Source organism: Macaca mulatta, chromosome 3 (genome assembly GCF_049350105.2).
Source record: "Macaca mulatta isolate MMU2019108-1 chromosome 3, T2T-MMU8v2.0, whole genome shotgun sequence".
In the NCBI taxonomy this organism is placed as follows: Eukaryota; Metazoa; Chordata; class Mammalia; order Primates; family Cercopithecidae; genus Macaca; species Macaca mulatta.
Genome location: NC_133408.1, coordinates 2,133,957 through 2,160,193, shown reverse-complemented (window position 1 = coordinate 2,160,193; position 26,237 = coordinate 2,133,957). Strand labels below are relative to the sequence as shown.

At 55.0% G+C, this 26,237-nt stretch overlaps 1 protein-coding gene and 2 long non-coding RNA genes across 32 annotated transcripts in view; 2 read left to right on the top strand and 1 right to left on the bottom strand.

Moving 5' to 3' along the window:
* The first annotated feature begins 4,772 nt into the window (after positions 1–4,772).
* LOC114676697 (uncharacterized) lies at positions 4,773–6,452 on the top strand. Its single transcript, XR_003727758.2, has 3 exons — positions 4,773–4,903; positions 5,579–5,652; positions 6,329–6,452. It is a non-coding gene; the product is annotated as an uncharacterized LOC114676697 (long non-coding RNA).
* A 9,176-nt stretch (positions 6,453–15,628) lies between these two features.
* Positions 15,629–26,237, top strand: part of COL18A1 (collagen type XVIII alpha 1 chain) — a 104,640-nt gene continuing 94,031 nt past the window's right edge. For all 30 annotated transcript variants that reach the window (XM_077995428.1, XM_077995406.1, XM_077995404.1 and 27 more), the window contains exons 1-2: positions 15,629–15,733; positions 15,888–15,982. In XM_077995428.1, the coding sequence (XP_077851554.1) occupies positions 15,723–15,733; positions 15,888–15,982 (106 nt within the window). In that variant the 5' untranslated portion in view covers positions 15,629–15,722. The remainder of the gene's footprint in view (positions 15,734–15,887; positions 15,983–26,237) is intronic.
* On the bottom strand, positions 17,909–20,748 carry LOC144339591 (uncharacterized). The gene is made up of 4 exons (XR_013414767.1): positions 20,631–20,748; positions 18,939–19,038; positions 18,517–18,608; positions 17,909–18,142 (listed from the first exon to the last, which is right to left on the bottom strand). It is a non-coding gene; the product is annotated as an uncharacterized LOC144339591 (long non-coding RNA).

Genomic DNA, 26,237 nt, shown 5'->3' with positions numbered 1-26,237 from the left:
GGTGGGTCGGGGCGCCCTGAGTGAGTTAAGGGGTGCGGAAGGCTGTGCACGGGGATTTCTGCGCGGACTTGAGCGGCACACAGAGGGCTCCGGGCGGCTCCAAGGCAGGCAGGGAGAGCCAGCGGCAAGCCCAGCGGACTCTTCCAGAACCGCCGTCCCGCGGCAGCGGGAGTCGCTGCGAGGATGTGCCAAGGCCGGGGGTCCTGCAGGGCCGGGCAAAGGGCACGCTGGCCTCTGCCTCCCCTCGCGGGGCAGGGCGGTGCGCTGGCTCTTTCCCTTTTCCTTCACCTGCAGAAATCCCTCGAGGGAGGCCGAGGTGGAGGGAAGGGCCGGACAGGAAACAGGAAAAGGGGAGGCAGATGTGGGGGCAGGACAGGAGCTCGGAGAGAAGAGGGGGACCACGGCGGAGAGGGCAGGACGGAGAGGAGAGGGGCCGGGTTGGGGGGGTCCGCAGCGTGAGGCTGCCACGGCCACCGCCTTCCCTTGCTCGCCCCTCCCCAGCCCCTTCCCCCGCGTCCTGGACGTGACAGTCCCCGCCCTTCCCACCCCGTCCCTCCCAGCACCCCCAGGTCTCCTCCCACGAGTTGAGGGGCCAGAAACACCACGTGTCCCCCCGACGGCACCTGAAGGCAGAGCAGGGGAGTTGGGTCTGGACGGGTCCCTCCACTGAGAACGTCCCCAGAGAGCTCAACTTCTTCGTAAAAATTCATCCGCATTTGTAGTTCGGTCTTAAGGTTTTTTATTGACTTTGTGTATTAAAGATATGCTACACCACGCATCCACAAGTGTGTGTGCGATGTGTTTGCGTGGTCTGCAGAATAACATAAAAACCATCCGAAACACACCACTGTCTAGAGGCGGAGTCTAAGGCCAGGCTCCCAGGCAAGGAGGTGGTCCCTGGAGGCACAGGCAGGGCGGGCGGAGACCGGGACCCAGAGGACGCAGCCATGGAGGGGCCCTTCCGTGTCTCGGTACTAGCTCACCTGGAGAGCTGAGCTGGGGGCTCTGGCTGGCTGCACCTCAGAAAGAAAGTCCCCAGGCAAGAGCGGGAGATGTGGGCTGAGCCCTGAACCAGTTAGGCCCCAGGGTCTGGGGGAGGCCCCAAAAGTGCTGCACCACCTGTCTTGAGAAGTGGGACGTTCCATTCCCCGAGGGTCTCTCTCCGCAGCTTTCTGCTAGAGCTTAGCCCCAGCGGTGTGGATCTCACGTGCTGTTTAGTGCTGGTTTTCTGAGCTTCATAGAGAAGACCTCAGGCTATGTGTTCTATGACTACATTCTCCCCTTAATGTATTTCTGACATCCATTCATGGCAAATTTCCCGGATCACTCAGGACACAGTCGGGAAAATGGAATCCGTAGCGAGACGTTCAGTGGAGGGAGAGCACGGCGGCGGCTGGACTCAAAGGCGTGGGAAGGCTAGAACACCAAGCGGGGGCTGCAGAGACAGCCACAGACAATAGCAGGAAGCTACCGCTGTCTCCTGAGCTGGAGGGAGCAAGAGAGGAGGTGGTGCAACCAGAGCCAGGAGCTGGGCACCCCAGGAACCCCGGCCGACTCCCAGGTGGGTGTTGGGACTACGGAGGAGACGGAGGAGAGGACACCGCGCTGTGGCACCTGGAGCAGACGCTGCAGGAGACGCACCGGGGCTTCTGTTTCCCTCCTGCCTTCCAGCCTCTCGCTGAGCCCTGCCATGGGCCGAAGCTCGTGGACAGCCCTTGGCAAGTGAGCCTGGGGACTGAAGTTTGCAGGTGCCAAGTGGAGTGGAGCACGGAAGGTGCGGATCTGCCGGCACATCTGAAGTCCATGAAGTCCATTTCTGCCTCTGCACAGCATCCCGCTCCTGAGGACACTTGGCTGTTCCCAGTGTTTCTCCTATAAGCTTTGCTGTGCGTGTCACCAAGGGCATGTGTGCAAGCCTTTCTCTGAGTGTTGTCCAAATCTTCCGAGCACGCACTGTCCATAGCAGGCTAGTGTGCACACACAGCAGGACAACCAATGACTATGAACCAACACTTACCCTTAGAGTGTGCAATGCTTCCTGGTATTTTCTATTCTAAAATTAAAAATGGATACATTTGGCTACATTTAAAAAAAGAACTATTTGTCAAAGGACACAAAGTTAAAGGTGAAAAGACAAGCCACAAATTGGGATGGTATTGGCCACAAGGCATTAGGGGCTGAGCCTGGGTTGCCGTTGGCTGTGGGGGTGGGGGCTGAGCCTGGATCCCTGTCAGTTGTGGGGTTGGGGGCTGAGCCTGGGTCCCTGTCAGCTGTGGGGTTGGGGGCTGAGCCTGGGTCCCTGTCGGTTGTGGGGTCGGGGGCTGAGCCTGGGTCCCAGTCGGCTGTGGGGTCGGGGACTGAGCAGGCACTCTTAGGCTGTCTACCTCCGATCCCAGCTCTTCCCTTGTGGCCATGCAGGCTTGGGGAAAACGGCCTCCGCTCCGTGAACCCGGTCTCCAAAACGGGATCAGACCCTGGCCTACACTCTCTCCACTTCGTCTCCTGCAGGTCCCAGTGCTAAGATTCAGTGGATTATCAGGTTGGATCCCCACAGCTGGTTCAGGAGGCAAACACTGTTATTACTGCCATTTTTCGGATAAGGACAGACAGGTCAGAGGGGCGAGCATCTGCCGTGGTCCTTGCTGGCAAGTGGACATGGGCCAGGCAGGCCGGCTGCAGAGGCTGAGTGTGCCTCTCCCGCTCCACCACCCCTTGGTGTGAACTCCCTAGCTGTGAATTTACAAGATGTCCTGGGTGGGTTCCCTGGAGACTCCAGCCTGAGAAAAGGGTTAAGTGCAAGAGCTTTATGGGGACTGTGATCCAGGGAGCAGGTGGAGAGCAGGGGACAGGCAGGGTGATGACGAGATGGGGCCCTAAGCTGACCGGCCTGGGGACCACTGGGTGTCCCATCCTCTTTCTAACATCGAAAGCTCTGCTTTTGACCTTTGGACTTCGCTGCCGGAACGAAGGGGCTCTCACGTTTACAGAGACGCTTTCCAATCCCTTGGTAGAAGTTTATCCTTTTGATGAAGCTGTTTGCACATCTTTCAAGGCTCACTGTGGGCATTTCATGTTTCATGACTATTGTGAAGACATTTTTTCTATCATACTATATTAGTTACTGTTGATGTATAAGAAAACTATTGGTTTGTTTTGACGTTCACCTTGCCCATGCCCATCATCCCCAACTTTTATTTATTCTGATATCTTTGCCATGTTCTGACTGATTTCTCTCAGAGTTTCTAGATGGACAAATAACTGTCATCTGCAAATAACATCTTATTCTCCATCTCATTCCTTATCTGATCACATCATCTAGGATCTCAAGAAGTATCAAGCGTTTGTTCTTACCAAATTTTATCCTTTTGTTTTTGGTGATTTTAAAAGGAATGCAAAATATTTCACAATCTATTTTAAATATCTGGGAGATAACTTTTATCAAGTTAAGAATGCATGCTGGCCAGGCACGGTGGTTCACACCTATAATCCCAGCACTTTGGGAGGCTGAGGTGTGCAGATCACTTGAGCACAGGAGTTGAAGACAAGCCTGGGCAGCATGGCGAAATCCTATTTCTACAAAAAATACAAAAATTAGCTGGGCATGGTGGCACGTGCCTATAGTCCCAGCTACTCAGGGGGCTGAGGCAAGAGGATTGCTTGAGCCCAGGAATTCAAGGTTGCAGGGAGCCATGATTACACCACTGCACTCCAGCCTCGGTGACGGTGAGACCTTATCTCAAAAAAGAAAGAAAAGAAAAGAAAAGAAAAGAGAAAAAGAAAGCATGCTTTGCCCCATAGCAAAAGAGTTTTTATCATCAAGTGTTGAATTTTATTAAATATCTTGGAATTTATTGATGCATCCCATGGCTTTCTGTTCTGAACTAGTAAAACAGTGACTTGTGGTCACAGATGTCCTAATATTGACCCATCTTTATATTTCTGAATGAGTTGTTGTTGGTAAATATACAGATGAATTCCATGTGATGGGATTCTGAGACTCTGTATGTCTAGGGAAGACTAGTCTCTGTGTGATGTATGATGAATTGGAAAATGCCCCAGTTTTTCTATGATCTGTAAGAATAACTTTGAATGGTGGTGTGTGTGTGTGTGTGTGTGTGTGTGTGTGTGTGTGTGTTTTGATACAGGGTCTTGCTCTGTTGCCCAGGTTGGAGTACAGTGGCATGATCTCGGCTCACTGCAACCTCTGTCTCCCGGGTTCAAGCAATTCTCCCACCTCAGCCTCCCAAGTAGCTGGGATTATAGGCGCGTGGCATGCCACCATGCCTGGCTAATGTTTGTATTTTAAGTAGAGATGGAATTTCGCCACATTGGCCAGGCTGGTCTCGAACTCCTGGACTCAAGTGATCCGCCCGTCTCGACCTCCCAAAGTGCTGGGATTACAGGCGTGAGCCACTGCCCCCCAGCCCACTTTGAATGTTTTTGACCACTAAACAGTAAGGGTTTTGTGTGCAAGGGATCATTAACTGTGTGCACTTAGGCGTCTGTCTCCTCCCACGCAACCGTGACATTTGTGAGGCTCAGCCCTGCTGTCTGACCTTCCTCCTCATTGCCGAAGGTCACCGCATTCTGTTAAACAACCACCTTCTCCATTCGACTGCTGAGGGACACTGGGCTATTTCTGGTTCAGACTGTGATGAATGGTGCTCTGTGAAGGTTCCTGGCACGTGTTTTTAGAACATATGCAGCAGTGTCCGTGGGGCGCATTCCCAGGAGAGAACTTCTCGTCAGATGCACGCATGTTCCACTTTACCGGAGGGGCCACTTCTCCAAAGAGACTGTGCAATTTATGCTCCCACCAGCAGCATGGGGCTGCTCCACCCGGTTCTTATCCCTTCTGAGAGCTGGTGTTGTCCGATGTGTGCTTTTTAGCCGATTCTGGGAGGTGAGTAAAAGATTAACATAACCTTCTGTCATCAAAATGGACAAGTTAATACTGGTTTAATTTTCCAGCTACGTTTCCGTGAAAGTCTGATCAAGACAGAATGTCACTCAGGAAATAACCCCTGATGGACACATTGCACCTAAATGTGCAGATCTTTGCAGGTCCTAGAAATGTCTGCTGGGGGCACCCTTGATTTCGGTTCCCCAAGTGCAGTGACCTGCTTCTGGTTGTGTTCCTTGGTGTGTGCTACACTGACCCCTCTGGAGCTGAGCTAGAGACGGAACCGTAGGCCAGGTGGCTTCACCCATCCACATGGGTCTTGCTCTCCCACATCCCAGCTGCCACTTGGTGGTGGGGGGGCCAGAGAAGAGGAGGCACCTTTGCTGAAAACCAATTGATCATATACACACAAATCTATTTCTGGACTCTATTCTGTTGTATTGGTCTGTATTTGTTTCCTTTTGCGAACTGCACTGTTTTGATGACTGCAGCTTTATAATAAACTATCGAAGACAGGGAGTAGCATTCTCCCACTCGTTCTTCCTTTTTCAACCTTGTTTTGGCTATTCCTGTTCCTTTGTGTTTTTATACAGAGTTTGTAATCAGCTTGCTAATACTTACCAAAAAACTGCTAGCATGTAGCTCATAATTGTGTCGTATTTATACATAATTTAGGGACAATTGACATGTTCATGATATTGAACCTTCTGATCAAGAATCTTCAGAGTCTTCATGTTCCCTGCTGTGGTGTAAGTATTGCTTTTTGTTTCATTTCTAATTTTTCACAGCTAGTATACAGAAACACAGCCAGTTGTTCTGTGTTGCCCTTATGTCCTGAAACCTTGCTAAGTTCACTTATTAATTCTAAAAGTTTGTGTAGAGTTTCCTTAGGATTTCCTAGACACAATCATGTCATGTGTGAATAACACTTTTTTATTTCTTCTTTTCCAATCTTTACCCCTTTATTTCTTTTTCTTGCCTAATTAAACTAAGATTTCCCATGCAATATCATATAGAAATGTTGAAAGCAGCATCCTTCTTTTGTTCCTTATCTTGGGAGAAAGTATTTTGTTTTTCAATATTAAGTATAAAGTTATGCTCTTTACCAGGCTGAGAAAATTCCCTTCTATTCTTAACTTCCTGAACTTTTTAAAGAATGAATGGGCGTTTAATTTTGCCGTATTCTTTTTCTGTAGATGATGTATTCTTCGTAGGGAGATCATCCCATGACTTTTTTCAATTATTCTACTAATACAGTGAATTACATTGACTGACTTTTGAATGTTAAACCAACCTTGCATCCCTGAGATGGCACCTGCTGGTCAGGATTGTGATGACCCTTTCTCTGCAGTGCTGGGTTTTCTTTGCTAACATTTTGTGAAGGTTTTTTGCAGGATATTGATCTGCAGTTTTCTTTTCTTGCAGTGTCTCTGTCTGGTATCGGAGTAATAAAGGCCTCGTGAAATGAATTGGGAAGTTTCCCTTTCTCCTCTACGTTCTGAGCTTCTGTAATTTGCAATTCTTCCTTCAATAAATATTTTATAATATTTAGCAGTGAAGACATCTGGGCTAGGGGTTTTCTTCCTAAATGGCTTTTAATTATGAGTTTAATTTCTTCAACAGATGTGAAGCTATTCAGTTTTTTAAATTAAAATTGTTCACAAATGGTATTTTATAAATTCTCTATTTTCACCAGTAGCATTTATTATCCTTTTTATTTTTTAAGAGACAGGGTCTCACTCTGTTGCCCTGGCTGGAGTGCAGTGGTATGATCATAGCTCTCTGTAACATTAAACTCCTGGGCTCAGACGATCATCCCGCTTTGACCTCCCAAAGCTCTGGTATTGCTGGTGTGGGACTCTGTGCCTGGCCTATCTTTTTAGTATCTGCAGAATCTCTCCTTCTTCTATTCTTTCGTTCTTGATATTGGAAATTTATGTCAGTACCCTTTAAAAAAAATCAGTCTGGGCTGGGTGCGGTGGTTCACATCTGTAATCTCACCACTTCGGGAGGCCAAGGTGGGTGGATCACTTGAGGTCAGCAATTCCAGGCCAGCCTGGCCAACATGATGAAACCCCATCTCTACTAAAAATACAAAAATTAGCTGGGCATGGTGGCTGACGCCTATAATCCCAGCTACTCAGGAGGCTGAGGCAGGAGAATCACTTGAATCCAGGAGGTAGAGGCTGCAGTGAGCCGAGATTGCGTCATTGTATTCCAGCCTGGGCAACACAGTGAGACTCTATTAAAAATAATAATAATAAAATAAATTCAGTCCAGACAGAATTTCCAGAAGACAAAACAAAACAAGAAACAGCCAGCTTTTGACTTCAATAATTTTTTACTACTGTTTTGGTCTGCTTCCTATTTTTCATTAATTTCAGTTCTGATATTTATTACTTCCTTTGTGCTTAATTTGCTTTTTTCCTGGCTTCTTCAGTTGGAGGCTCGGGTCATTTCTTTGCGCTCCTTCTTTTCCACATTCACTGCTATAAATTTCCCGTTAAGTGCTGCATTAGCTTTTCCCCAGAAATGTGGATATGCTGTTATTTTCAATTAACTAAACAAAGTTTTAATTGTCTTCCAAGAGTCATACGATTTATTGAGAAATGTGTTGTTTAAAATTTCCAAATATGTTGGGACTTTCCAGATAACTATTTTTTATTTCTTCCTTAACTCTGCTATGCCCTAAAAGCATACTTTGTAGGATTTGTATTTTTAAAAATGTGTTAAGATGCATCTTATGGCCCAGGATATGGTCTCTCTTGGTGACGTCCATGCGTGTTTGAGAAGAACATTCTAAGCTGTTGTTGGGTGTGTGTTCTACGAACATCAGTCATCTCTAGAAGCCGGATATTGTCACTCGTGCCCTCTGCATCCTTACTGATTTTTCTGTCCGTGTGTCTGACAATTACCGAGAGAAGAGAGATGAAATTTTAAAGCATAACTGAGGTTCTGTATTTCTCCTTCCAGTTCGATGGGTTTTTCTTCATGGGTGTTTTTTTTGTTTTTTTTTTTTTTTTTTTTTTTTTTGAGACTGAGTCTCACTCTGTTGCCCAGGCTGGAGTGCAGTGGCATGATCTTGGCTCACTGCAAGCTCTGCCTCCCAGGTTCACGCCATTCTCCTGCCTCAGCCTCCCGAGTAGCTGGGACTACAGGTGCCTGCCACCACGCCCAGTTAATTTTTTGTATTTTTAGTAGAGACGGGGTTTCGCCGTGTTAGCCAGGATGGTCTCAATCTCCTGACCTCGTGATCTGCCCACCTCGGCCTCCCACAGTGCTGGGATTACAGGCGTGAGCCAACACGCCCGGCTAATTTTTTTTGTATTTTTAGTAGAGACGGGGTTTCACCGTGTTAGCCAGGATGGTCTCGATCTCCTGACCTTGTGATCTGCCCGCCTTGGCCTCCCACAGTGCTGGGATTACAGGCGTGAACCACCGCACCCGGCCTTCTTCATGGGTTTTGAAGCCCTGTTGTTTGGTACATGTTCATGTATGATTGTGATGTCTTCTTGGAGCACTGACCCTCATTATTATGCAAAGTCCCTCATCATCCATGTTGATGCTCCTTCTAGATCTACATCTACATCCATGTAGATGTTGAAATGTATTTGTTGGAGGTGAAGACAGCGACTCCGCCTTTCTTTTGGCTGGTGTTTGAATGGTGTATTATGCTTAACTCTGTATATGTCTTTAGATTTAAAGTGCATTTCTTGTAGACACGATGTAGTTGAATCCTGCCTTTTAAAATCCAGTCTGACAATCTATGTTTTAACTGGTATGGCTAGACCATTCACATTTAATAGGATTACTGATACAATTGGATTACAAGCTACCATTTTGTCACGTGTTTTCTATTTGTTACATCTGTTTTTTGCTTCTTTTGCTCGCTTTTCTGCCTTCTCTTGGTTAACTGAGCAATACTTTATCATTCCATTTTATGCCCTCTTGTCCTATAACTTATACCTCTGTTAGAAAATTGTACTCACTGTCCCAGGGTTAAGTCTTAAAGTAATCAGAGTTTATCTTCAGATAGCAAGACTGCTTCACGTATAGTGTAAGGACCCAACAGCGGTGTTTTCCCAACTCTTCCCTTCCATCCTCTGTGAATTATCATCACACGCTTTACCTCGGAGCATGTTATCAACACAGTACAATGTTACCATTTTCCCTTGAAATAGTTGTCATTTGCAGCAATTAAAATTTTTTTTAAATTTTCATTTTCATTTCATCCATTTCTATATTGTTCTTCATGTCTGAAATAAATAATGTATACAGTGGTCCATTTCCAAAACAAAGTGCCTTGAATTGGCTTAGGTGAGCAAACTACAGAAGGAACAGGATATCCTAGGCCCCTGCTCAGATAGCCAACGCCTGCTTGTTGGCCTCCCCCTTCCTCCCTTAATTTTTAAAAGTTATTTTCACTGGTAAAGAATTCTGAATCAGGCCGGGCATGGTGGCTCATGCCTGTAATCCCAGCACTTTGGGAGGCTGAGGCAGGTGGATCACAAGGTCAGGAGATCAAGACCATCCTGGCTAACATGGTGAAACCCCGTCTCTACTAAAAATACAAAAAATTAGCCAGGCATGGTGGCCAGTGCCTGAGTCCCAGCTACTCGGGAGGCTGGGGCAGGAGAATGGCGTGAACCCAGTAGGCAGAGCTTACAGTGAGCAGAGATTGCGCCACCGCACTCCAGCCCAGCTGACAGAGAGACTCCATCTCAAAAAAAAAAAAAAAAAAATTCTGAATTGGTACTTTTCTTTCCTTTCAGTACTAGAAAGCCATCCCTCCATCGTCATCCACCTCACATAGTGTCTGCAGATAGTTCTGCTGTGCTTCTCATCTTTGTCTCTCTCACGTCTCATGTGTCCCTCTACCTCCCTTCTCCTCCCAGTTGCCTTAGAGAGTTTCTGTATGTCTTTTTTCCTCAGCAGCTTGAATATGCACAGGTTTCTGTGCTTGTTTTTGTTTCTGTTTTGTTTGTTTGTTTTACTTTTTTGGCATTTGTCTCTGAGTTTCGTTAATCTGTGCTTTGATGTCTGTCATTGATTTTGGAAAATTATTAACCATTATGTCTTCAAATATTCCTTCCATGCCCCCTCACCATCTGTGATTCCAATTGTATGTTAAACTGCTTGATAACATCTTGTAATCTCTTGGAGACATGCTCTATGTTTTTCCCATTCCTTTTATCTCTTTGGTTTTCCATTTGGACGATTTCTGTAGAGCTATTTTCAAATTCACCGATTTCTTTGACTAGGTTAAGTTTACTGACAAGCTTCTCAAAGCCATTTTTCATCTCTTTTACTGTGTTTTCATTTTTAGCATTTTCATTTCTCTCTTTCTCACAGTTTCTTTCTCTTTTTAAGATAGTATGTTATTTTAAGCAAAGAAATGGAAATAAGCTAAGTCTCAGTAATGGTGAAGAATTGACTAACTCTTGTTATTAAATAATAAGCTCTCATTAATTTTAGGAAGACTTAGCTAGTTAGTTTCATTTCAATCATTTACATAAATGTATTCATCCTGACATAGAAAGAGCTAGAACATAAATTGAGCTTTAAAAGCAAGCTTCAAAACCATGGATATTATCTCATGTATGCTTTGTTTTTAAACTTCCACAAAGCAACATAATATTTCTAGAGTAACGAATATCTACAAAATGCTTTTTGTAAAACAGCCTAGGAGGACAACCCACAGAAGACGATAGGGTTCAGTTTGGCAGGAGGTGGCGATGGGAGTCCAGCTTTACTGGTCACAGGTGGAGTTTTCACAGTGAGGTTGTGTCCTGCATGAGTTGTGTGTCTTCAGACGACTCACCTTGTGATTGCGTGGATGGTGTGACAGGAGAGGGAGCACAAAGGGCCCCGACAGGTGCAGGTGGAAGCCTGGGAGGCTGTGGTGGGTTCATGCCAGCACCTCCCTGGGACTGCACACTCCCAATCATCTGTCTCAGACATGCCAGGCTCAAGTTCCTCCCCACATCCGGTCCTTCCATCTAAACACACGTATTCAGCATCTGCATCCTGCCAAGCACGGCTCTGGATGCTGGTGATGCAGCAGTGTGGTGTGTGTATGGTGTGTGTGGATGGCATGTGTGTAGTGAACGTGTGTGATGTGTAGTATGTAGATGGTGTAGATGGTATGTGTGTGTGTGTGATGGATAGCATGTGTGTGGTTTGTGGCATGTGGATGGCATGTGTGTGTAGTGTATGATGCGTGTGTGTGGTATGTGGTGGGTGGATGGCATGTGTATATGGTGCATGAGTGTGATGTATGTGTGTGGTTTGTGGTGTGTGGATGGTGTGTTTGGGGATGTGTGTAAGGCATGTGTGTGGTGTGTGGTGTGTGTGGTGTTGAGGGGTGTGTGGTACTGGGGGTGTGTGTGGTGTTGCTTGTGGGGTGTGGTGTGTGGATGGCATGTGTGTGTGTGTGCATGTGGTGTGTGCAAATTCAGGGTGCCTCCCCCTGAGCACAGTCCCAGCTCCCTGGGAGGGCTGTGTCCTCTGTGGGGCCAGTAGTGAGATTCCCTTCTCCACGTGAGGCTGAGCAGCAGGAAGGAGAGGGGGCCCAGGTCTGCGTGGTGGCTCTGCTGGTGGTGGCGGCTGTCAGGCAGGCAGGGAGCGGCGGGGCCGGGTGTCTGGGGCCTGGTTCTTTCCTCCCGGGTCAGCAGCACCACCTGGGAGGCCAGGCGGTATGTATCCCGGTGTGTGGATTCTCCTCAGTCAACACAGGCCAGGCGGATTGGGGACTGGAGGCCTTTTCTCACAGCAGCAAGATGGGGACATGCACCCAAAATCAGCTCAAATGGTTGTCATAGAACCCTTCAGAAGTGTGGAAAATCAGAGAGAAAAGGATCGACATCTCCTGTACTTTGACACTCAGAGGGAGTCGTGTGCCACAGCAGGCTCACAGCGTCGTACACGGATGCTCCATGCCACGGGCCATGTGGCGTGTGGGGTTCTGGCTGTGGCTCTTTCCACAAGACGCTTTTTATTCTGATGGGTCTGGTGGCCCATTGTGGGGATTTCCCATCATTCACCTGCTAATTCCAGATTCTGCCATGACAAGTCCTCCTACGAACTGTCTGTGGCACAGACGGGCTGGCCCTGCCTGGTGCGCAGGGCTCAGTGGGTCAGTGTCCCCTCAGGCCATGTCCACCAGCGAGGCCCAGCAGTAAGGGCTGAGGTCCGGGTGAGAGAGGCAGCTGGCCCCTAGGTCTTTCATGTGATGGGTGTTTACTGCACACCATGCTAGGAGCGAAGATGCAGACACCAGCAAGCCAGAGCATCCCGTGGGGGATGCCCAAGCCCCAGGCAGGACACAGGGAAACAAGCCCGGACCGCAATGTGCTGCAGCAACTGGGGCCAAGGAGGAAATAATCTGAGCAGCGGGGCCAAGTGGCAGGAGCAGGGGTGGGGGCCACAGGGTCATGCAGGGGCCACGGCCCAGCCTCTCTCCATGCTGCAGCTCTCAGGTGGGTGCTCACAGCCAGGATGGGAGCGAGCAGGCCCAGAGGCGCCTCAGTTATGGGTGGGCATGTGTGGTTAGGGCCTGGGAATGCCAGTGTGTGACCCCGCAGAAAACTTGATTTTGGGATACATGTTTGTGCTTTTCACAGCCTGCCCTGCCTATGCGACAGTTTTCTTCCTTACTGGATGAAAAGTTACTTCCATACTACACAGCAAGCTCTTCGGGGCAGGGCCCGCTGGGCACGGGGAGGAGGGACGATTCCTGCAGCCTGGATCCTACTGTGCCTCCAGGGAGCGCTGGGCCAGCTGGGTGAGCACTCCCCACGTCCACCTGTTTTCCTCTGGTGTCTCAGGCATGAAGGGCTGCTGGGGTGGGCGCTGAGGCCAAGGGCCTGAGTCTGTGCTGTTAAAGCCCCTTCAGGGCCAGAGCCAGGGCTGAGGCTGGGTCTGCTCCATGTCAGGAGGAGTGCAGCCCCTCACAAAAGTTGAACCTTTCCTAGGCTCCTGGGGCCCCTTAGAGGGCTGCATAGTGGGTTGTAGCCATGGCCTGGGCAGCTCCTCTGAGCCTGAGTGCAGCCCCTTCCCTGTCTGTACCACCTTTCCCTGAAAACCCACCAACTCCATCCCAGGCCCACCTGCCCAGGAAGAAAGACAAACACCTGTGGTGCAGGGCCCAGACTTGAGGAATCTGCTACCACTTCTTGGAACTCAGACACAGTCCTAAGCCTGCTCCACCTGCTCCACCCCAGGACCTTTGCTGGAGTTGCCCTCAGTCCTGGACGCTCTCTCCTCCCTGCACCCCCCCACAGCCCACTCCTCCACAGCCCATGAGCCCTCCCCTGGTCCCTGCAACCCACACCTGTGCTGGTTGCACCATGGCCACTCTCCTGCTGCCCACATCTGTGCTCCAATATCCCCCAGGCACCTGGCATGCCTGTCTCTTTGGGGACACTGGTTTGAGCCTGCCCCTACCAGAGGGCACAGAGCCTCTGGGACCCTGGCGGAGGGACAAACAGGGCTGAGCAGAGCTCCACGTGGGCGTTGAGCGCTGCCCTCAGAGCACCTGCGGGTATCTATGCAGAAGGGCCTGGGAGGAGGTAAGGTGAACAGAGAAACTTTTGGTCTTATTTTCTACGTGCGTTTCTGCATTTTCTGTTGATTTTTCCATGGTGATCACGTATCACTTGTGTCTATAAAGGAAACAATACAACTCTAATAGAGGGGATGCTGCAGGGCCTATGGAGACGCAGCCATGAGGCCAAGGTAAGGCCCCAAGTGAAACAAATGAGCAAATAGAGTTCTACAGCTACCAGATGAGCAGTCACATGTGTTTCTTAGTAGTTGTGTCTCCTACTGATTGCATCCTATAGTCCCCAAAGGTGGGGAGTGGGGCGGGAGAGAGGTAGGCCAACTCAGGCCACAGGTGGGCTGGCACCCGCCCTGCCCCAGCCCCTCCCTCCCAGGAGCCGCAGACAGGCCCCCAGGGCCGTGCATCAGGCCACACCTGCAGAGACCTGCTTCCCCTGGCAGCAGGCGCCTCCCCTGACGGAAGACTTAGGAATGGGTTGGGTTGGGTGGAAGTGGCGCCCCAGGGCAGGTGAGATGGAAGAGGTGAAAGAGACCTGCACTGCAGGGTTAATGGACAGGGCGCCAGACAGGCCAGGAGCCTAGAGAGGAGATGCCACCAGGACCCAGGACACATGAACACCCCCAACACACACACACATACTGACACACATGCACACACTGTACATAGTTACAGAAACACACATGCACAGACACAGCACACAGAGACACGCAGACACATGCACACAAGGTACAGTCACAGACACACACACAGCAGACACTCAGACACGCCCACTGCACTGCAGACACCACCAGATCCTGACATACACCACACACTCACTCCTCCGTCCACCTACGAAAAAAAGTTTTGCAGAAGAGTGTGCGATGACCACTTCTACTCTATGCTGTTCTCCTTAACCTTTTTATTTTCTAAACAATGTGGGTCATAATCCTTTAAATTGATTTCCTTCCTCACAGTGGACCACAAGCACTCAGAGAAGGATTCCAGGTTTGAAGGCAGATGCTGGTGGGGACCTGGCCAGGTGGATGGGTGGGAAGGGGTGAGACTGGGCAGGACTGGGCCTGGGAAGGCTGAGGCAGGCAGGGATGATGCCAGCAGAGGAGAATCCCAAGCAGGCCGTGCAGCTGCGGCTGGAAAGCCACAGGAGTGGAGAGGAGGTGGGAGGCAGTGGTCAGGTTGGGAGGACCCTGGCAAGCAAGCCCAGAGAGGAGGGCCCAGAGGGCCGGGCACTAGAAGTGTGAAGTCACTGCTTCCTCCTGGGGCTGCTTCAGAGGATGGGTGGGGCCACGTGTGGGTAGACCAGGGAGACGGGAGACTATGCTGCTTGGTCCAGGCATAGGAGATGAGCCCTGGCCGGGAAGGGACAGTGTGGATGGGCCAAGGTGGAATCAGGGTTTTAGAGAAAGCTGTCAAGTCAGTGCCATGAGTTTTGTGCACACCAGGAGGGAGCAGGTGCGTGGTAGGGGGTTGCTGGTGTGAGTGAGGGCTCTCTGGTTGCAGGGAGCGGTCCGGTGGGGTGGGGGCACAGCTGCCGGGAGGAAGGCGCTCAGGGCCCGCAGGTGGGGCTCAGGATGCTGGCCCTGCAGAAATGGAAACAGGGTCTTCACCTGAGAGGGAGGAGGAGCCTGGGAACTGGGGAGGAAGGGGCTCTGCTGGGCCGGGTCCTCGGGACAGGGGGACCTGGGGACAGAGCTGGCCCTCGCACGCCCCTCCTGTCTCGCGTCCCTCCGTGCAGCCGGGACAGGATCCTGCAGGGGCTTTGCGGGGCAGGAGGTGCAGGCCTCCTCCTCCATCCTGTCCTCCCGCCCCCGCGATTAATGTCTTTATTCAAATCTCCCTCCTTCTCGCTGCCCCACCGGCCTCAGGGGCTGGGGTCGTAGCCCGGCGGGCGGCGGTGGTCACCTTCCGCATAAACCTGGGCTTCTTCGCAGGGCAGCCCCCAGACCCTACGCTGGGTCTCAGCCTCGGGCAGCTCCCTCGGGGCGGGGCGCGTCCCTGTCCGCCCTCGCCCGTCCCCGCCGCCCCCGGGTCCCAGCCCGCCCAGTCTTCGCAGCCGCAGGCCCGCGGCGGCGCCCGCCCCCCTCTCGCCTCCCCTGGCCTGGCCCGGCCCGGCTCGTCGCTCCGCCCCCCGCCCGTCCCCGCCCCGCGCCCGCCCCCTGCCCGGCCTCTCAGCGGCGGCGGCTGGAGCGCGGCGGTCCGAGCGGGTGCACCGCGGCGGAGGAGGCAGCATCCCGCGGCGCTGAGGCTCCCGGGGAGAGCATGGCGCCGAGGTGCGGCTGGGGCTGCGGGCAGGGGTCGGGGGGCCCCGAGGTGCGGCTGCGGACGGGCGGCGGATGGCGGGGGCTGCGGGGGCTGCGGAGTCTGCGGGGCCCACGGGGGTTGGCGGAGGTCTGCGGGGCCCTGACCCGTGCCTGTCCCGCGCAGGTGTCCCTGGCTGTGGCCGCGGCGGCGGCGCCTCCTGGACGTGCGTGCGCCCCTGCTCCTGCTGCTCTGGGTCTGCGCGGCCTCCGTGGAGCCAGGTAAGACCCGGGCTGGACGGGAAGGTTCACGCCGGTCCCCGCCGGCCTCGCCGCCCTGGCTGGGGTCCCCGCCCGGCTCGCTCACCCCCGCCCCGGCCGCTCTGGGTTCAGCCCCGGCCCTGCCCACGCGCGCAGGAGGCGCCAGAGCCGGACGGAGCGGGCGGGGCGGGGTTGCCGGAGTCCCGCCCATTCATTCTCCCCGCGGGGTCCGGGCCGGGCGGGGTGCGCGGTGCGAGCGGCCGGAGTCCACGCGCGGTGACCCAACCTCCGCGGCCGGCGGGGGCGTCGGTGCCGGGAGAGCTCGGGGCGGGGCCGCGGGGTCTCGGGAGACGCGGCCTGTGTCGCCGTCACGGCCTCGTCCCCGCAGCGGCGGGTCCCGGGACTGACCGCGGGGGGAAGGCGGTGGAGCGCGGGGCGTCGTCTCCGCGTTTCCAACCTGTTGAAGCGAAGCCGCGCGGGCTCCCAGGCTCCTCGCCGCGGGCCGGGCCTTGTGCGCCTCTGTCCCCGCGTCCGCCGCGGTGTCGGGTTGCGCGGTCCCCTTTGATGCCACCGAGCGCCGCGCGGCCCGAGAACAATGCCCAGAAGCCGCTGCCCTGCCGGCCTCGCCGCTTCCCGTGCGCGGCAAACTGTGCGCGGGGCCCGTGGGGACCTTCCTGCCGCCAACCCCAGGACCCAGTTCCCCACCACGCTGCTGGCCGGGTCCTCCTGCCTCCAGCCAGCCCAGCAGAGGCCCGGGGGAGGCGGCGGGGACGCTGACCCCGGGGAGCCCCGCCCAAAGGGCCTGGGTGCCTTGTCGCGGGTGGAATCCCACCCGGGGGTCCACGCAGCCAGCCCCTGCCTCCGACTGGACTCCCCACCTGCTTGCTACAGCGGGTGAGGAAGCAGGAACGGGGGAGGGAGGGAGGGATGTCGTCTGGATTCTTGTAATAATTTGTTTCATTGTTTCCAATCGACTTAGTCATCAGGTTAAATGGTAGCATAGACCTTTCAAAACCGTAGCTACCTTATAAGTAGATGTACTGAAAACACCTGCGTGTTGAGTCGTAGACAATTCCTCATTTACTGTGTGAACTGCAGGGGGTGAAACACTGGCGGAGAAAGGCCGCGCTGTGCGAGCTCACGCAGCTCCTTCCCCACCGCGGCCCAGGGTCACTCGGGGCCATTAATCAGGCTGTAGAGCTGCCCTCTGAGCCGGGCCGCCAGCGCCCGCAGGGCCCAGACCAGGGCTCCCTGGGCGGGACGTTTAAAATCACACAGGGACAAAGGAAAGGAAAGACGCTGGGGCCCAAGCCCCGAGCTTATGAAATGTTATCAAGGAGGAGATGTAAAAGGTGATGGATTTTGCCTTTTAATAGAAAAAACAAAAACTGTTATGCGAACTTTGGTGAGATGCAATCTTGAGATCTAAGAGTGGGGTGTAAAGTCAGTGCAGACCTCAGCTGGGAAAGTTACCGTTCAGCCAATGGGCTGTGCGTTCCTCTTCTGTCCTGGGCCTGCCCCAGCCTCAAGCACTCTGGGGCAGGAAGGCCCCTTGGAGGTGTCTAATGGAATGTGGAAGGCGGGTGTCCTGGAGGCTGAAGTGGAAGCAGCCCCAGAGAGGGGCCTGGATGCTGCCCACACACCCCTCCCCCAACCGGGAGAGAACTCAGGCTCCAGGCCACCTGCAGCCCGGGTTCCAGTCCCTGCAGGACCAAGTCCCAGTGAAATGGGAAAACAGTCGCCCCCTTTAGGGGTTATTGGAGAAGAGCTAATGTGTCTGAAATGCTGACTCTGGCAAGGGTTTGAGTTGTTCTCAAAAGTTAAAAAGCACCCCTGAGAGTTGAAGGCCTGAGGCCCGGTTTGCTGATTTGCACATTTTTTTTTTCTGGCCAAGAATGATGCATGTTTCCGTGTCTCTGTGCTGCGCTTGACTCCTAGAAAAGTCTTTTGCTTTTTTGTGTCAGGATTGGTCGCTGTGATGCTGAGGTTCTTGAATGGTGTTTGTGCCTTTCCCTGTAATCAGGAACCTGTGGGCTCGGTGGTCACTTGACCACCTGATTGCCACCCAGCAGTCAGGTGCTGCAGTCTTACCTGCAGTTTCTCCTCTGGTAAATTCGTGTGTGCGACATGGCCATGGCCCCCGGGAGGTGCTTGTAGTCAGTGCTTCAGAGTCAGAATGGGCTGAGGAAGAGCGGCAGTTGCTGATGCCCATGGCCACGCCAGGAGCCTGGTCTCATGAGTTGCCTTGTCTCTGAGCCTCTCCCACACTCCACCACTGCATCAAGCTCTCCCCTTGCCCCCCTGCAGCCCCCAGAAGGTGCATATCCTGCCCCTGCTCACCACTAGGACCTCCTCCTGTTTGGTGGTGAGCACAGAGCCCAGTGGTGTGGGTACAAGGCAGGGTCCCTGCACCTCACTCCCCATTCCCTCTGAAGCCTTGCGGAGATTGGGCCTCAGTGACCTGGCTTCCATGGGTGTGGCTCACCCCAGGGCACACAGCACCTAGGTAACGGGAGAGACCCTTCCGTAGAAGGTGGTCTCATTCCTCGGCTCACCCAGTGGGGAGTCTTCAGGATTCAGATGCAGGGACTTTGGAAGATAGTTTTGAATTTCAGCAAAACTTGTTTTTCAGGGTACTCCTGTTTTCCTATAAATGAAAGCAGCGCGGGGGAAGTCCTCTGCAGGAAAACCTAGAAGGAGCGAACTGCCCTGCTCCAGAGTGCAGGCGCCAGACACTGGGGGCCAGTCCGGGAGAGCCCCACCTCACCCGCTGCTGCTCCATTTAAAAGTGCAAGGTGCATGCATACATGGGCATGCACAATTGTGCACACAGGTGCACATTCCCAGTCACACACAAGTGCGGGGGCACACCTGTGTACATGCACACACACGCCCCCCGCACATGTGTGATTCTCATGTAGTCATGCTGCATCCACACCAACTCTTTCTCCCTCAGAGTGCCTTGTTCTGTCTTCACCTGGACTGTTGAAAAGGCTGGGTTCTCTGGGCCCCGGGAGTACCGGGGGAACCTGTGATATGAGCAATGGCACCACTGCCCTGGGAGCAGCTCCTGATTGCTAAGGACAGACAGTAGGGGATGGGCTGGGTTGGGGTAGAAGCTGCAGCCTGCAGGCAGCCCAAAGAGAGGGGCCCCTACAACACCCTCCCCGCCCCCCTACTGTGTGGGGGCAGGGAGTATGCAGGCAGCTCAGAGAGAGGGGCCACCACAACACCCTCCCCCGCCCCCGCCCCCCTCACTGTGTGGGGGCAGGGGGTATGCAGGCAGCTCAGAGAGAGGGGCCACCACAGCACCCTCCCCACCCCCTCTCACTGGGTCGGGGGAGGGGGTGCCTGCTTCTGCTCAGGAAGGAGACCCTCCTGGGTCTGGCTGTGGAGCGTATGTTGGAGACCCCGGTCCCCCCTGGAACTCACTGTGTTGGGGGAGGGGTGCCTGCTTCTACTCAGGAAGGAAACCCTCCTGGGTCTGGCTGTGGAGCGTATGTTGGAGCCCCTGGTCCCCCCTGGACCTCTCTAGGTGAAGCCCAGGGATCCAGAGAACCTCACAGCTGTGGGGGATGGGGTGGGGTGACACCTGAAACCTCCAGCAAGTCTCTTCCTCTCTCAGCCCCAGGCCTGCAGAGGAGGGTGTGCCAGCCAACGGGGCCTTTGTGCCCGGCACTGGCTCCCCACCAGTGCTCAGGGGTCAGGTGCAGAGGCTGGCGGGGAGAAAGCTGGCTATGGCTGAGAATAGCCCCCAGGCTGGGGCTGTGTCTGGAGGGGCTGGCCATGGCCCTCACCCCACCCCCGGCATGGGGCACTGGACCATGCGGAGAAGGGGCCACCCCCGTGCCTGCCAGGGCCAGTCAGAGCTGCCACCCTCCAGGCTCTCTGTTAGCGGGTGCCTGTCAGAGAACAAGATGATAGGCCTGGCCGGGCCAAACCCCATGGCGAGATTTCAGTGGCTGGCCAGCGGTGGACGGCAGAGGGCCTGAGACATGTGTTCCCTCATGTGGTGCTGTGCAGGGCAGGGGCAGAATCCTGGGAAAGTAAAATACATGTTGGGTGCCCTTATACGATGGTGACATTTGGTACATTTTGAAATACTGTGGCCCATGAAGATCCTGAAAGAAGTTCGGGGCACTGTGGGGTGCTCTGTGGCCTCTGGGCTCGGGTGCTTCTCTCATCTGAGGCCTCTCAGGCCTGGGAGTTTGGGGTCTGGGGCTCTTTTTGAGGCCCAGACACCTGCCCAGAATGACTGGGCCGCTGAGCCCCGTCTCCTGGGAGCCTTGCCAGGGCCAGCACTGGGCAGTCACAGGCCAGAGCCCAGCACCAGGCGGTCACAGGCAAGGACCTGCCCAAGGCAGCAGAGTGCCAGGCAAGTGAAGCCCTGCCATCTGGTGCCTGAGCGCAGACCCTGTTCCACGGCCAGTGGTCGTCACCAGCCTTGCTGCCTCAGTTCCCCCTCCTTAACCCCGGGGCGGGAGTGGCTGCTTCTTCGAAGGGTTCTATGAGCGGCCACTGGCAACTGTGTAAAAGCCACATACCACAGACTGTGTCTTTGTGCCAGACCCTGTGCCATGTGAGGAGACAGCCAGCCCAGGCAGGGAGCTGATCTGTGTTGTCCCCTGGCGCTGCCCAGGGCCACAGAGAATGAGGGAGCGGCGCTTACCGGCCCTGGCGGTGATGTTTGAGATGGCAGGTTTGGGCCTCTGCAGAAGGGCTGTCAGGGGGAGCTTTTGATCTCGGATGCGCTGAGTCAGATGAAATGTGGAGGCTGCAGGGGAGGTGTCTGTGCCCCATGCCTGCAGGAGCATGCCTTCCCGCCACAGCTCCTCCGGCACAGGCAAGCCCCGGCACGGCTCTTCTGGCTTCTTCCACAGAGCTGGGGAAAGGGGAACTATTCTCAAGCCCTTGCATCTTTCTGGCACTTTCTGGCATTTCATGCTGGCAGACGGGGTCGCCTCGCCACCTCGGGGCTGATCCCCTGTGGGGCCCCTCGTTCCCACCGGGGCCGTGTGATGGGCAGGGCAGGGCAGGCACCAGGCTGGATGGTGGTTTGGCTGTCACCACGCCGGCTTCCAGAAGGCCAGCAGGGCTGCGAGTGGGCACATGCTGGTGCTGGCGCCAGGCACTGACTGGGGGTGAAGGCTGACCCTGCGGGGAGTGCCCGTGGACATACACTGGGGGTGAAGGCTGACCCTGCGGGGAGTGCCCGTGGACATACAATGGGGGTGAGGGCTAACCCTGCAGGGAGTGCCCGTGGACGGACACACTGGGGGTGAGGGCTGACCCTGCAGGGAGTGCCCGTGGACATACACTGGGGGTGAGGGCTGACCCTGCAGGGAGTGCCCGTGGACGGACACACTGGGGGTGAGGGCTAACCCTGCAGGGAGTGCCCGTGGACGGACACACTGGGGGTGAGGGCTGACCCTGCAGGGAGTGCCCGTGGACGGACACACTGGGGGTGAGGGCTAACCCTGCAGGGAGTGCCCGTGGACGGACACACTGGGGGTGAGGGCTGACCCTGCGGGGAGTGCCCGTGGACGGACACACTGGGGGTGAGGGCTGACCCTGCGAGGAGTGCCCGTGGACAGACACACTGGGGGTGAGGGCTGACCCTGCGGGGAGTGCCTGTGGACGGACACTGGGGGTGAAGGCTGACCGTGGGGGGAGTGCCTGTGGATGGACACACTGGGGGTGAAGGCTGACCCTGCAGGGAGTGCCCGTGGACGGACACACTGGGGGTGAGGGCTGACCCTGTGGGGAGTGCCCGTGGACAGACATTGGGCCAGAGCCACAGGCAGGAAGGCCAGTGGGAGCGGCAGGAGGAGAGAGTGCGATGGGTTACAGTGGTGGAATTCGCACCCACCCCCCAGCCGTTTGTTTGTTCGTTTGCTCATTTATTTTTGGTCTGAAGTCCTTGCTTTTGTATTTTCCCACCGTTCCATTGAGCAGCTTCAACGTTTGCCGCAGTTAGGCCTTTTTGGAATCTGCGCTGAGAGATTTTGAGATAGCATCAAGTTTCAGCAGCTCGGACTCCTGTCTGCAGAGAACCTGCCAGCACAGCTGCTCCTGGGGCAGCAGAGGCACTGTCTGTTTTGGGGTGACGTGAACCGATGGGAAAACCAGGCTGGACGTAGCTCCTGGGCCGGCAGCCCGTCTTGGTGGCGGCTTCACCAGTCCCAGAGCTTGAGGTCTCAGGAGAGCCTCTGATTCGGCTGCTCCAGAGGCCTCTTCTGGACGCCCCTGGGCAGGCCCGAGTCCACACACCCCACAGCCTCGGGGACCGAGAGAGACCTCCCTTCCATGTTTCAACTTAGACAGTGGGAGACTGTTTTGGGAGGAATCGCTCGATTCACGTGGACGCTGCTGCTGGGCGGGACATCTGGCCTCTCCCTGTGGCAGGGAGGGCCATGGGAGAGAGGGGGGGTAGCGTCCCAGGACCTCCGTGGGCCTGCGGCGAAGCCCCAGCCCTGCAGCCGCCAGTGCAGGGCGTTATCCAGGGGCAGGACGTCGTCCGCAGTGACTCTGCCTTCCCCGATGCCAGGTGCCCCCATGGAACAGTGTCTGTGACTTCTTCCATGTTTTGCGGCTAAAGAGGCCAGTGGGGTTGGGGGCTGGCATCAGTGGAGGACCTCAGAGCCCAGGGCTGTGAGCTGATGGGCGGTGAGACCCCCACCAGCTGCTCTGGGAGAGCCCAGCCACTGTTCTTTGTCCACCTGGCCTTTGATTCTTTTTTCCTGTGTGCATTTTTGAGCACCTCTGTGTGCGAGAGGCCATGCCTGCCCGAGACACGGGAAGGAAACAACACAGTGAGCCTCGGACGCCCACAGTCTGGAGGGCCCGGCGCTGTGAGCCTCGGACGCCCACAGTCTGGAGGGCCCGGCGCTGTGAACGAGCAGACACGGGGAACAGCGCGCCCTTATCGCTGACGCAGGCTGCGGAGGGCCCGGCACCGTGAACAAGCAGTCACAGGGAACAGCGCGCCCTTATCGCTGACGCAGGCGAGGGCTTCGTCTTCTCACAGCTCTTATCTTGGGTGCCACCCCAGCCAGAGTCAGGGCTGAGTGGAGGGGGGGCAGTGGTCGGGGACCTGCGGGAGAGGGGAGGCCTCACTTCTGATGGGTGACGTTCATTTACATGCAGCTCTGCAGCCCTAACGGCCAGGCTGGGTCCTGTCCTTTAAAAAACCTTGTTAATTTGGTGGATGGAAAGTGTCATCTCAGAGTTCTGTTTTGTGAGTCCCCATTGCCGTGCGGGCGAACATTTTCATCCACTCAGGGGCCGTTGCGTTTCTTGGGGAATGTGGAATTCACCGTGTGGGTGAATGTTTTCACGCACTAAGGGGCTGTAGTGCTTCTCTGGGAATGCTGGGTTTGTGGCTCGTGCCCACTTCCCTGCAGGTGCGTTCTCTTTCCCCATTGCTTTTAGTCTGTTGATGCTTTCAGCTCTGGATGTCCTATTTTGCGTACTTTTATTGTTTATGGTTAGTCTTTAACTGGGGGTTTGATTTTTTTTTTTTTTTTGAGACGGAGTCTGGCTCTGTCGCCCAGGCTGGAGTGCCATGGCGTGACCTCGGCTCACTGCAATCTCCATCTCCTGGGCTCAAGCAATTCTGCTGTCTCAGCCTCCTGAGTAGCTGGGACTACAGGTGTGCACCACCACAGCTGGCATTTTTTTTTTTTTTTTTTTTTTAGTAGAGACAGGGTTTTGCCATGTTGGCCAGGCTGGTCTCAAACTCCCAACCTCAGGTGATCCACCTGCCTCGGCCTCCCAAAGTGCTGGGATTCCAGGCGTGAGCCCCCGCGCCCGGTCATGGGGTATGATATTTCTTAATGTGTGGAGTTGTTTTTCCTCATCTTTCTGGTCCCTTTAGAGGTGGGACCCTGGAGTGGCCAGCAGAGCTCAGGGGCCTGCGGCCCAGGCACACAGACAGTGGAGCTGGCCCTGCCACTTTGCTCATCTGCAGCAGAGGTCTGCCGAGGGGCAGCGGGGGTCCTGCAAGCGAAGTGCCTGTGGGGAGGCACGTGGCACCTGTCAGCTGCTAGCGTCTTGACTCTGCCTTTGTGGATATGGAATTAGAGATGCTTCCCACAGTAATGGCTAAACTGTCAGGGAGTCTGGCCATCGTCTATGGTCCTCTTTGCCCTCATGAGTGGGATGCCATCTAGTGGGATGACTGAGAGCTCAGGCTGTGACCCTGAGTGCTATGTGGCCACAGGCAGGCTGCTCACCCTCTCTGTGTCTTGGTCTCTAATCTGTGCCTGGGGATGGACATGGGGCCCTACAGGAAGGATGGGACATGGCACATTGGCTTCCTGGGGTGGGTCCTGCTGACAGCCCTCTGAGGCCGGCCGGTTCTGAGGCTCTGCGGAGGACTCCATGGTGGAGGGGGCTCCATCCCCGCCCTTAGGGCAGAGCCGCATAGGAGGGACTGGTGTGCACCATGAGTAAAATGGGTCCCTGTGACCAGACGCAGGTTTGTGCTGCTGCTTACTCAGCCCCACGCTGTGCCTGCCCACGACGATGTGTATGAGGGAGGGCAGCCACCCCGACCTCCTCCAGCCCCCCTTGTGTCCGCAGGCCAGGAAGCCTGCACCCTGACAGGCTTCAGCGCCCCTGTCGCGGGGACCCGGGGAACACCTGCCTCCTCCACTTGCTGGATTTTGTTACTGGGTGGCAACCGTTTTCTAAAATCTCCTGCTAAGACCCCTCGGCTGTCAGGAGACTTCTGAGAAAGCTGGGCCTCTTTTGCCCCTGCGAGGAGCTTTCTTGTAAAGAGGCGGTTCCCGGAGGCAGGCGTCCGTGCTTTGTAAAGTTTAGCCTCACGTGCTGCCTCTGAGGAGGAGATCAGAGAACATCCGCTTCCTTTCTGTTATCACCTCAGCCTTCCAGCCAGAAAGAAGGAAGTGTCCATGGATCCCGTCTGAGCTAACCCCGGGGTCCCTCTGCCGGTCCTGCACATCCTTGTCCCTGGGCACTGAGGGAAGCAAAGGCCCCGCCAGCCATGCCCAGCACTCGTGCCTGGGCCTTTGCAGAGGACAGAGGCAGGGTAGAGGATGGAGAGGGCTTAAAAGGCAGGTTCCCAGGAAATTCCCTAGGTGTGGGATCCTGGAATCTCAGCCCTGTCTCCCTTTCGGGGGCACATCTTGATGCGGGGTCTCTGATCCCCTCGGGGCAGCCAGGACATCCCTGTTTCCCAGCTGAAATGAGACTTCACCCCCAAAGGAATGGGCTCCAGCCTGACCTGCTCAGAATTTGGGATACTCAGGTTGCTAGTCACATGTTTCTATTGTGAAAATGACTAAGAATGTTGTGGGATGTTTGGAAACCAGGAAAACCACCTGTCCCAATTCAGCCTGTGCCGCCAACATGGGGGATGTCTGACACTTTAAACAGACCTGGGTGGCCTCCTGCAGACAAGACGGGGACCCTGCAGCCAACTCTGCCCCGGCCTGGCCTCTGCTGACGGCCACACTCTGGGCACGTGGCCTGAGGGCCTCACAGACAGCCAGCCTCCCAGACCGGAAAACAGCCCTGCCCGCCAGTGAGAGGGCAGACAGATGGACGTTAACATCACCGAACTTAAGAAACAAAACCCAAACCCACATTTATGCTTCCACTTCCGATCACACACGTAGAAAGCCGAATACTGACCCTGAGCTGACTACCCCGGCCTGTGGGACCCGTGCGTGTGGCCTGTGTGTGGGATGAGGCTCAGGATCAGGTGGGGATGACCCTGGATTATCGGGTGGGCCCTATGTCGTCACAAGGGTCCTTATAGGGAAGGGGCAGGACAAGGAGAGGAGGGGATGGTGGAGGCGGAGCCACGGGCAGGGGCTGGGGGGAGCATGAGAAGAGCAGGAAGTGGGTTCCCCCGGAGCCTCCAGAGGACCCCTCTGGGCACTGTGACTTCCAACTTCCAGTCTCCTGAGCTCCAAGAGACGCCTGTGTTGCTTTAAGACACTGACCTGTCCCAGCAGCCAGAGGTGACAGCGCGGTGCGGTGTTGGTTTGCGGAAGGGGTGGCATTAGTAACCATGGGAATAAGGGCCTCTCGCTTGTGAAGGGCCACTCCGTGGGGCAGGAAGCCTTGGATGTGTTCTGAGCCTCAGCAGGACCCTCTAGGCTGCTGGGGGTCAGAATGTGGGCACTTCCTGCACACCCAGGGCCACCCCAGGCTGTGGGCTCTGTGGGGACTTATGGATGAGTCCTCGGCCTTCGGAATCTCCTGATTGTCAGTGGAACCTCTGGTCATCAGGTCCCCAGGATGACCT